Source organism: Larus michahellis, unplaced genomic scaffold (genome assembly GCF_964199755.1).
Source record: "Larus michahellis unplaced genomic scaffold, bLarMic1.1 SCAFFOLD_580, whole genome shotgun sequence".
Classification (NCBI taxonomy): Eukaryota; Metazoa; Chordata; class Aves; order Charadriiformes; family Laridae; genus Larus; species Larus michahellis.
In genome coordinates this window covers 4,941-15,974 of record NW_027436401.1, presented here as the reverse complement: position 1 = coordinate 15,974, position 11,034 = coordinate 4,941, and the positions used below count along the sequence as shown (strand labels likewise).

Below are 11,034 nucleotides of genomic sequence, written 5' to 3'. Positions count from 1 at the left end.
CCCCAGTGCCCTCCCAGTCCCCTCCCAGGGCCTCCCAGTCCCCTCCCAGTGCCTCCCCATGTGCTCCAGTCCCTTCCCAGTGTCCCCAGTCCCCTCCCAATGACTCCCAGTGCCCTCCAGTCACCTCCCAGTACCCTCCCAGTGACCCTAGTCTTGTCCCAGTGCTTCCCAGCCTCCTCCAGTTTCCTCCCAGTACCCCCAGTCCCACCCCAATCCTATCCCAGTCCCCCCAGTCCCCCCCCAATGACCCCCAGTACCCTCCAGTTCCACCCCAGTACCCTTCCAGTGCCTCTGAGTCCTCCCCAGTTCCCTCCCAGTGGTCTCCAGTCCCATCCCAGTGCTCTCCCAGTGCCCCCAGTCCCCTCCTAACGACTCCCAGTGCCCTCCAGTCCCCTCCCAGTGCCTCCCAGTGCCCCAGGCATCCGTGACCTCACCCCCCCCCCCCCCCAAATAGGTCCCCCTCCCCCCCGCCCCGGGTGACTCACGTGGGGGAGGGGGGAGGGGTGTGTCCCCCCCCTGCCGCCAGAGGCCCCCCCCCCTCGGACGCCGGGGTCCCCCCGGGGGGGGGCGGGGCCGCGGGGGCGGCGTCAGCCAATCGCTGGGCCAGGATTTGACCCCGCGGGGTCAGTGAGTACCTGGGGGGGGGTCAGCGAGGTTGGGGGGGGGGATGTCACGGGGGGGCTCCCAGTATCGCCCAGTGCCCCCCCAGTCTCTCCCAGTGCTCCTTCAGTGCCCTCCCAGTGCCCCCCAGGACCTTCCCAGTCCCTCCCAGTGCCTCCCAGTTCCCTGACTCCTTTTCCAGTCCCCTCCCAGTGCCCCCCAGGACCTTCCCAGTGCCTCCCAGTGCCTCCCAGTTCCCTGACTCCCCTCCCAGTGCCCTCCCAGTGCCTCCCAGGACCTTCCCAGTCCCCTCCCAGTGCCTCCCAGTCCCCTCCCAGTGCCTCCCAGTGCCATCCCAGTCCCCTCCCAGTGCCTCCCAGTCCCGTCCCAGTCCCGGGCGCACCGGGGGGGGTGGCCGCTCCGCTGCAGCAGGTCCCGGCGGAGGAGGGGCCCCAGCGCTGCCTGTTGGGGGGGGGGGGGGGGGAAGGAGGGAGGGGGGGACACCCACCACGTCACCCCTCCCCCAGCACCCCCGGGGGGGCCCGTGGGACCCTCGAGGGGGGGGGCAGGGGAAGGTGTGGGGGGAGGGGTGGATTTGCCCCCCCCCCCGCCCCCACTTTTCCTCGTTCACTCTGGTCCCTACTGACGGCGCTCACCGGGGGGAGGGGCCGGGGGCTGCGGGGCTGGGCCCGGCGCAGAAGCTCCGCCTCTGCCAGGGGGGAGGGGCTCTGCGGGGGGGGAGGGGCTTCGGCTCAGCTCCGGGCCCCTCCCACCCCCCCCAACGGCCCCCTCCCAGGGATCCCAGTCCTCTCCCAGTCCCTCCCAGTGCCCTAAAGCCAATCCCAGTGCCTCCCAGTGCCCCCAGGCCCTTCCCAGTCCCATCCCGGTCCCCTCCCAGTGACCCCAGTCCTCTCCCAGTCCCTCCCAGTCCCATCCCAGTGACCCCAGTCCCCTTCCAGTGCCATCCCTACGCCTTTCTGTGCCCTCCCAGTGAACCTAACCCCCATCCCAGTGCCTCCCAGTCCCATCCCAGTGCCCTCCCAGTGCCCCCAGGCCCTTCCCAGTCCCTGCCCAGTGCCTCCAGTCCCATCCCAGTGCCCTCCCAGTGCCCACAGTCCCTTCCCAGTCCCATCCCAGTGCCCCCAGTCCCTTCCCAGTGACCTCCCGGAGCCCCAAGTCCCATCCCAGTGCCCTCCCAGTGCCCCTAGTCCCATCCCAGTGCCTCCCAGTCCCATCCCAGTGTCCCCAGTCCCTTCCCAGTCCCATCCCAGTGCCTCCCAGTCCCATCCCAGTGCCCCCAGTCCCTTCCCAGTGCCTCCCAGTGCCTCCCAGTCCTATCCCAGTGCCTCCCAGTCCCATCCCAGTGCCCCCAGTCCCTTCCCAGTCCCATCCCAGTGCCTCCCAGTCCCATCCCAGTGCCCCCAGTCCCTTCCCAGTGCCTCCCTCCCAGTGCCTCCCAGTCCTATCCCAGTGCCTCCCAGTCCCATCCCAGTGCCCCCCAGTCCCTTCCCAGTCCCATCCCAGTGCCTCCCAGTCCCATCCCAGTGCCCCCAGTCCCCTCCCAGTGCCTCACCTGGTGCAGGGCCATCAGGAGGGCGTAGGCCCGCGAGCGGGGGAGGGGCCGGTAGTCACGTGACAGGTGGCGCTGGGGGTGGGGGAGGGGTGAGGGATTCCCGGGGGACCCAGGCGTTTCGGGGGGGGGGGGGGGCGGCAATGATGACACTCACCGTGGGCGGGGCCGGGGGGGGCTCCGCGCCCCTCCCCCCTGCGGGGGGGCTGGGGGCGAGGCCTTGCTCTGGGGGGGGGGGTGGGTGGGGTGGGGGCGTTATGCAAATCAGGATGCAAATCAGCGGCGGGGTCACCGTGCAAACGACCAAGCCCCGCCCACAGCCACACCCACCCAAGCTCCACCCACTCCGGCCCCACCCCTCACCCCCCCCCGATGAGGCCCCGCCCACCCCAGGCCTCAAACCACTCACGGCGGTTCCCCCACGAAAGCCCCGCCCACCCAAGCCCCGCCCACCCACCTGCGGCCACGCCCTCTTCCCAGACACCGCCCACCCCCGCGCTCCCACCCTGGCCACGCCCCCTCCCCGAAACCCCTCCCCTTCTGGAAGCCCCGCCCACCCCGTAAACCCCGCCCCTCTACTGCCCACGCCCCGCCCACAACCAGGCTCCGCCCCCCCCCCCGAGGCCCCGCCCCCGGTGGCGGCAGAGGCCGGCATTGCCCCAAGCCCCGCCCCCCCCGTGGCCCCGCCCCCTGCCAAGCCCCGCCCCTTCCCCGAGGCCCCGCCCCTCCAGGGCCCCGCCCACCGGCGCGGTGCTGACGCAGGCGCAGCTCGAGGCGGCGGCAGAGGGCGGGGCCGAAGTGCTGCAAGATGGCGGCGGCCCGGCCCGAGCGCAGCGGCAGCGGGTACCGGGCCAGGGAGCGCAGAGCCTGGGGGCGGGGGGGGGGGGACACGGTGGGTCCCCCCGCGACCCACCGAAACGCCCCCCCCCCGACACCCCCTGGGGCTTCCCGGGACCGCCGGACCCACAGGGGACACCCCCCCCCCCCCCACCGGGAACCCCCCCGGGAGACCTCGAAGACCCTCCGGGACCCTCCCGAATCCCGCCCCCCTCCCGGGGACGCCCTTCCCCGTTCACCCACCCGCTCGTAGACCCCCCGGACCCGCGTCCCGGCCGCTTCGTCCCGCCATTCCCGCAGCCACCGGGTGAAAAGCGGGTTTGGGGGGAGCGGCGGCGGCGGCGACGCGGGGGGGCGGCGGCCTCCGGCATGGCCGGGAACCGGGAGAAGCCGCCGTCGACGCGGAAGTGCCCTTCGCTGCCGCTCTAGGCCGCCGGGAGGCCGCGCTCGGCTGCTCTGGAGGACTGCGCTCTAGGCCGCCCACTCGGCTGCTCTGGACGATTCGCGGGCGCTCTAGGTCGCCTGGAGGACGCACTCTACTGCTCTGGAGGACTCCGCTCTAGGCCGTCGCACGCGTCTGCTTTGGAAGGCTCGCGACCGCTCTAGCCCGCCTGGAGGCCGAGCTCGTCTGCTCCGGAGGACTCCGCTCTAGGCCGCCCACTCGGCTGCTCTGGACGCTTCGCCGCCGCTCTAGGCCGCCTGGAGGACGCACTCTTCTGCTCTGGAGGACTCGCTGTCCCACCGGGCCCCCATAAAGCCCCCGGGGGGGGGTGTCAATTGCCCCCCTCCCCCCCCCAATTCCCCCCTCCCCCCGCGCCCCCAATTGCCCCCCCCCGGGCAGGATCCAGCACAGCAAAACCTTTATTGTTTAGAAAACCCTTTTACAAACAAATTGGGGGGGGGGGGGGACACGCACACCCCCAAAATGACACAATTTCCCCCCAAAAACGCCCCGAAATTCCCCTCCCCGGGGGGGGGGGGGAGGGGCAGTGTCAGCGCAGCCCCGGCGGGGGGCGGGGGGGGGTTGGAAGGGGGGAGTTGGGGTCCCCCCAACCCCCCCCCCCGGGTGATTTGGGGGTGATTGGGGGGAGCAGCCCCCTGGGGTGGCTTTGGGGGGGGGTGGGGGGAGCCCCGAAATGGGTCTGGGGGGGCCCCCCCGGGGGGGGGGGGGCAGCACCAGAGTTTGGGGGGGTCCCCAGATGGGAAGGGGGGCATTTGGCCCCCCCAACCCCCCCATCCCGCTGCCCCCAAAGCCACCGTTTCCTGGGGAGGGGGGGGGGATTTGGGGTCCCCGGGGGGGGTTTTGGGGAGCCCCCAAACCCTGGGGGGGGGGGGGGTTGGGGTGCGGGTGGGGGGAGGTTTGGGGACACCCCCACCCCCCCCAGTCCCTGCTGCCCCCGGTGTGGCGGGGGGGGGGGGGGGGGGGGAGCTGGAGAGCCTGTTGGGTGTCTGGGGGGGCTCCTGAGGGGGGGGGGTTTGGGGTTGTTTGTGGGGATTTTGGGGTGCTGGGGGTGGGGGGGGCACCCGGAAGGGGGGATGTGGGGTGCCCGAGGGGGGGGGGGGGAAGTTTGGGGACACCCCCCCACCCCCCCCGAGTCCCTGCTGCCCCCGGGTGTGTGGGAGCCGCAATCTGTCGGGTGGTTGGGGCTGGTTTTTGGGGGGGGGGGGGATTTTTGGGTGCCGGGGGCAGGGGGGGGGCGGAGGGGGGGGTTTTGGGGTGCCCGGGAGGGTGTTGGGGGAGGGGGGGGCTTTGGGGACACCCCCCCCCCCAATTCTTGCCGTCCCCAGATGTTTGGGGGAGCCGGAGTCTGTGGGACGTTGGGGGGTTTTGGCTGAGGTGGGGTGGGGGGGAGTGGGGGGATTTGGGGGGCGTGGGGGGGGTTTTGGGGTGCCGGGGAGATGGGGGGGGGCGGGGGGGGGGCGCTGGGGACTCAGAGGAAGGCGTCGCACCACTCCCGCAGGCAGCCGGAACAATCCCGCGACTGCTTGGCGTTGGCCCCGCACGTCTCCTTCAGCCACTCCCGAAACAGCTCCTCGTCCTTGCGCAGCACCAGGAACTGCCCCAGCACCACGTAGGCCTGGGGGGGGGGGACGACAGGGATGTCACCTGGGGGGGTGGCACACCCCCTGCCCCCCCCCCCGTGTCCCTAAGTGTGGCCTCACGTCCCCTGGGGGGACAGGGATGTCACCACGGGGCTGGCAAACCCCCATCACCCCACTGTGGCCATAGAAATGGCCCCATATAACGCCGGGGGGGGGACATGGGGGGACAGGGATGTCACCGGGGGGGGGTGGCACACCCCTGTCCCCCCCCCGTGTCCCTAAGAGTGGCCCCACGTCCCCCAGGGGGACAGGGATGTCACCACGGGGCTGGCAAACCCCCCATCACCCCACTGTAACCCTCGGAATGGCCCCACGTGTGACTGGGGGGGGACATGGGGGGACAAGGATGTCACCGGGGGGGGTGGCACACCCCCTGTCCCCCCCCCGTGTCCCTAAGAGTGGCCTCACGTCCCCCGGGGGGACAGGGATGTGACCACGGGGCTGGCAAACCCCCCCTGTCGCCACACCGTCACCCTCAGAATGGCCCCACATGTGTGGGGGGGGGACATGGGGGGACAGGGATGTCACCGGGGGGGGGTGACACAGCCCCTGTCCCCCCCCCGTGTCCCTAAGTGTGGCCCCACATCCCCCGGGGGGACAGGGATGTCACCACGGGGCTGGCAAACCCCCCATCACCCCACTTTGGCCATAGGAATGGCCCCATATAACACCGTGGGGGGGGGGACGCGGGGGGACAGGGATGTCACCGGGGGGGGTGACACATCCCCTGTCCCCCCCCCGTGTCCCTAAGAGTGGCCTCACGTCCCCCGGGGGGACAGGGATGTCACCACAGGGCTGGCAAACCCCCCCTGTCGCCACACCGTCACCCTCAGAATGGCCCCATGTGTGTGGGGGGGGGACATGGGGGGACAGGGATGTCACCGGGGGGGGGTGACACATCCCCTGTCCCCCCCCCGTGTCCCTAAGTGTGGCCCCACATCCCCTGGGGGGACAGGGATGTCACCACGGGGCTGGCAAACCCCCATCACCCCACTGTAACCCTCAGAATGGCCCCACGTGGGGGGGGGGGGGGACATGGGGGGACAGGGATGTCACCGGGGGGGGGTGACACATCCCCTGTCCCCCCCCCGTGTCCCTAAGAGTGGCCTCACGTCCCCCGGGGGGACAGGGATGTCACCACGGGGCTGGCAAACCCCCATCACCCCACTGTGGCCATAGAAATGGCCCCATATAACGCCGCGGGGGGGGACACGGGGGGACAGGGATGTCACCGGGGGGGGGTGGCACATCCCCTGTCCCCCCCCCGTGTCCCTAAGTGTGGCCTCACGTCCCCCAGGGGGACAGGGATGTCACCACGGGGCTGGCAAACCCCCCATCACCCCACTGTAACCCTCGGAATGGCCCCATGTGTGACTGGGGGGGGGACATGGGGGGACAGGGATGTCACCGGGGGGGGGTGACACACCCCCTGTCCCCCCCCCGTGTCCCTAAGAGTGGCCTCACGTCCCCCGGGGGGACAGGGATGTGACCACGGGGCTGGCAAACCCCCCATCACCCCACTGTAACCCTCGGAATGGCCCCACGTGGGACTGGGGGGGGGACATGGGGGGACAGGGATGTCACCGGGGGGGGGGTGGCACATCCCCTGTCCCCCCCCCGTGTCCCTGAGAGTGGCCTCACGTCCCCCGGGGGGACAGGGATGTCACCACGGGGCTGGCAAACCCCCCATCACCCCACTGTGGCCATAGAAATGGCCCCATATAACGCCGCGGGGGGGGGACGCGGGGGGGACACAGGGATGTCACCGCGGGGGGGTGGCACACCCCCTGTCCGTCCCCCCCCCCCCCGCTGTGTCCCTAGCAACGGCCCTGGGACACCTCCCCCCGTGTCCCCAAGGGGGTCCCTGTCCCTCCCACCCTGTCCCCAGGGACATCCTTGTCCCCCCCCAGCCCAGCTCTGTGCCCCCCCCCACGTCCCCAGGGCTGGCCCCGTGCCCCCCCCCTTCCCCCCCCCCCCCCCAGGGACGTCCCCAGGGACAATCCCCCGCGAACGCCGTGTCCCCAGGGTCACCTCCCTCCCCTCGGTGACACCCCCACATCACCAGGGACCCCATTTGGGGCCACCCCCGTCCCCTCGGTGACACTCTCCCCCCCCCCACATCCCTGGGGACCCCCCCTGGGGCCATCCCTGTCTCCTTGGTGACAACCTCGTCCCGCTTGGGGACAGCCCTGTCCCCTCGGTGGCACCCCCCGGCCTCCAGACACCCCCCCAGGGCCACCCCCCCCTCCCCCCTGTGCCACCTCCCAAAGATGGCCCTGTCCCCACGGCACCCCCTCCCCGGGGCAGGCTGTCCCCAAGGTGTCCCCAGGGTGTCCCCAGGGTGTCCCCAAGGTGTCCCCAGGGTGTCCCCACCTTGTCGAAGCCTTTTTCCTCCAGCTTCTTGCCCAGGACGTCCCCGATCCCGGCCAAGGTCCCCACCGGCTTCTCCCCCATCGGCTCCGCCACGAAGTCCCGGTGCTTCTGCGAGGTCGAGGACATGGCGCCTGCGGGGACACGGGGACAGTGAGGGGACGCGGGAACGTGGGGACGGCCAGGGGACACGGGGACGGTGAGGGGACACGGGGATGGTGAGGGGACACAGGGATGGTGAGGGGACACAGGGATGGCAGGGGGACACGGGGACTGTGAGGGGACATGGGGACGGTGAGGGGACAGGGGGACAGAGAGGGGACAGGGGGACAGAGAGGGGACATGGGGATGGTGAGGGGACAGGGGGACGGTGAGGGGACACGTGGATGGCAGGGGGACACGGGGACGGTGAGGGGACACGGGGACGGTGAGGGGACATGGGGACAGAGAGGGGACATGGGGACAGTGAGGGGACACGGGGACGGTGAGGGGACACAGGGACGGTGGGGGGGCATGGGGACGGTGAGGGGACGCAGGGACAGAGAGGGGACACGGGGATGGCAGGGGGACACGGGGACGGTGAGGGGACAGGGGGACAGAGAGGGGACATGGGGACAGTGAGGGGACAGGGGGACAGTGAGGGGACACGGGGACAGTGAGGGGACAGGGGGATGGTGAGGGGACACAGGGATGGCAGGGGGACACGGGGACTGTGAGGGGACATGGGGACGGTGAGGGGACAGGGGGACGGTGAGGGGACACAGGGATGGCAGGGGGACATGGGGACTGTGAGGGGACATGGGGACGGTGAGGGGACAGGGGGATGGTGAGGGGACATGGGGACGGTGAGGGGACAGGGGAACGGTGAGGGGACAGGGGGATGGTGAGGGGACATGGGGACGGTGAGGGGACAGGGGGACGGTGAGGGGACACGGGGAAGGTGAGGGGACACGGGGATGGTGGGGGGACAGAGGGACGGTGAGGGGACACAGGGACACAGAGGGGACATGGGGACAGAGAGGGGACACGGGGATGGTGGGGGGACAGGGGGACTGTGAGGGGACAGGGGGATGGCAGGGGGACATGGGGATGGTGAGGGGACACAGGGATGGCCAGGGGTATGGGGATGGTGAGGGGACAGGGGGACGGTGGGGGGACATGGGGACAGAGAGGGGACAGGGGGATGGCAGGGGGACACGGGGACAGTGAGGGGACATGGGGACGGTGAGGGGACAGGGGGACAGAGAGGGGACAGGGGGACAGAGAGGGGACATGGGGATGGTGAGGGGACAGGGGGACAGTGAGGGGACACGTGGATGGCAGGGGGACACGGGGACGGTGAGGGGACACGGGGACAGAGAGGGGACATGGGGACAGTGAGGGGACAGGAGGACAGTGAGGGGACATGGGGACAGTGAGGGGACACGGGGACGGTGAGGGGACACAGGGATGGCAGGGGGACACGGGGACTGTGAGGGGACATGGGGACGGTGAGGGGACAGGGGGATGGTGAGGGGACACGGGGACGGAGAGGGGACATGGGGACAGAGAGGGGACAGGGGGATGGTGAGGGGACAGAGGGACAGTGAGGGGACATGGGGACGGAGAGGGAACATGGGGATGGTGAGGGGACACGGGGACGGTGAGGGGACACGGGGACGGAGAGGGGACAGGGGGATGGTGAGGGGACAGGGGGACGGTGAGGGGACACGGGGATGGTGAGGGGACACGGGGACGGTGAGGGGACACGGGGACAGAGAGGGGACAGGGGGAGAGTGAGGGAACATGGGGATGGTGAGGGGACACAGGGACAGAGAGGGGACAGGGAGACAGTGAGGGGACAGGGGAACGGTGAGGGGACAGGGGGACAGTGAGGGGACACGGGGACAGTGAGGGGACACGGGGACGGCGAGGGGACAGGGGGATGGCAGGGGGACACGGGGACAGTGAGGGATACACAGGGATGGCCAGGGGACATGGGGACGGTGAGGGGACAGGGGGACAGAGAGGGGACACGTGGATGGCAGGGGGACATGGGGACGGTGAGGGGACACGGGGACGGCGAGGGGACAGGGGGATGGCAGGGGGACACGGGGACAATGAGGGGGACACAGGGATGGCCAGGGGGCATGGGGACGGTGAGGGGACACGGGGATGGTGAGGGGACGCAGGGACAGAGAGGGGACACAGGGACGGTGAGGGGACACGGGGACGGAGAGGGGACACGGGGACAGAGAGGGGAAGAGGGGACACAGGGACGGTGAGGGGACATGGGGACAGAGAGGGGACACGGGGATGGGGAGGGGACAGGGGGACGGTGAGGGGACACGGGGATGGGGAGGGGACAGGGAGGGGGCGCAGGGACCGTAAGGGGGGACGGTGACAGCGAGGGGACAGGGGATGGCAAGGGGACAACGAGGGGACAGAGGAACGGTGGGGGGGGGACACGGGGACGGTGGGGGGGGGAGGGGGACACGGGGATGGTGAGGGGGTGACACGGGGACAGTGTGGGGGGGGGACAGGGACGGTGAGGGGGGGACACGGGGACGGTGGGGGGGGACACGAGGATGGTGAGGGGGGGACAGAGGGACGGTGGGGGGGGGCACGGGGACGGTGGGGGGGGGACACGGGGACCGTGGGGGGGGGACACGGGGACGGTGGGGGGACATGGGGACAGTGGGGGGGGACACGGGGACGGTGGGGGGGGGACACGGGGATGGTGGGGGGGGACACGGGGACGGTGTGGGGGGACACGGGGACGGTGGGGGGGGACACGGGGATGGTGGGGGGACATGGGGACAGTGGGGGGGGGACACGGGGACGGTGGGGGGGGACACGGGGACGGTGAGGGGGGGCACGGGGACGGGGGGGGGGGGGGACACGGGGACAGTGGGGGGGGGACACGGGGACAGCCGGGGGGGGGGGGGGGACACACACGACAGCCGGGGACAGGCCAGAGGGGGAGGGGACAGCGGGGGGGAGGGGACGCGGGGACAGGGAGGGGCGGGCGCCGGGGGGGGACACACGCACACGGGGACCGGAGACATTTGGGGACCCCTGGGGACATTTGGGGACATTTGGAGACCGCTGGGGCCCCCCCCCGCCCTCACCGGCCCCTCCCGTCGCTCCAACCGCCGCTCCCGCCTCAGGCCGCCGCCGCCGCGCAATGACGTCACGTCCGGCGGCGCCGGCGCAAAAGCCGGAAAGGACCATAGAGACGGAACGAGACGGAGCGGCCGCTCCGGGCGGGGCGGGGCCGCTCTGGGCGGTGGGAGGAGGAACAGAGACGGGGGCGGTGGGGGCTGGAGAAGACCATGGACCATGGACCAGGGACCGGGGACCATCTCCGGTTCTCCTGGAGACCAAGGGCCATCTCTGGATTCTGGAGACCAGGGACCATCTCCAGGTTCTCCTGGAGACCAAGGGCCATCTCTGGATTCTGGAGACCAGGGGCCATCTCCGGGTTCTCCTGGAGACCAGGGGCCATCTCCAGGTTCTCCTGGAGACCAGGGGCCATCTCCGGGTTCTGGAGACCAGGGGCCATCTCTGGGTTC

General features: G+C 71.5%; 2 protein-coding genes across 2 annotated transcripts; both read right to left on the bottom strand.

Annotated features, from left to right (window-relative positions):
- Positions 1–368: 368 nt before the first annotated feature.
- On the bottom strand, positions 369–4,244 carry MUS81 (MUS81 structure-specific endonuclease subunit). The gene is made up of 8 exons (XM_074572075.1): positions 4,185–4,244; positions 3,251–3,478; positions 2,914–3,037; positions 2,328–2,395; positions 2,174–2,245; positions 1,257–1,328; positions 1,004–1,062; positions 369–635 (listed from the first exon to the last, which is right to left on the bottom strand). Exons 1-8 carry the CDS (start codon positions 4,242–4,244, stop codon positions 482–484), a joined length of 837 nt encoding a protein of 278 aa, XP_074428176.1. The 3' UTR covers positions 369–481.
- Positions 4,245–4,928: 684 nt separating this feature from the next.
- BANF1 (barrier to autointegration nuclear assembly factor 1) lies at positions 4,929–10,686 on the bottom strand. The gene is made up of 3 exons (XM_074572074.1): positions 10,591–10,686; positions 7,484–7,614; positions 4,929–5,085 (listed from the first exon to the last, which is right to left on the bottom strand). Exons 2-3 carry the CDS (start codon positions 7,607–7,609, stop codon positions 4,939–4,941), a joined length of 273 nt encoding a protein of 90 aa, XP_074428175.1. The 5' UTR covers positions 7,610–7,614; positions 10,591–10,686; the 3' UTR covers positions 4,929–4,938.
- Positions 10,687–11,034: the final 348 nt, after the last annotated feature.

Coding starts and splice junctions, on each gene's coding strand:
- MUS81 (XM_074572075.1), bottom strand. CDS start 4,244: ATGGGGGGGTTGGGGGGGCCAAATGCCCCCCTTCCCATCTGGGGACCC. Junction 2,396..2,913: donor CCTGCGTCAGCACCGCGCCG/GTGGGCGGGGCC, acceptor CCCCCCCCCCAG/AGCAAGGCCTCGCCCCCAGC. Junction 636..1,003: donor CGGAGCGGCCACCCCCCCCG/GTGCGCCCGGGA, acceptor ACCCCCCCCCAG/GTACTCACTGACCCCGCGGG.
- BANF1 (XM_074572074.1), bottom strand. CDS start 7,609: ATGTCCTCGACCTCGCAGAAGCACCGGGACTTCGTGGCGGAGCCGATG. Junction 5,086..7,483: donor AGGAAAAAGGCTTCGACAAG/GTGGGGACACCC, acceptor CCCCCCCCCCAG/GCCTACGTGGTGCTGGGGCA.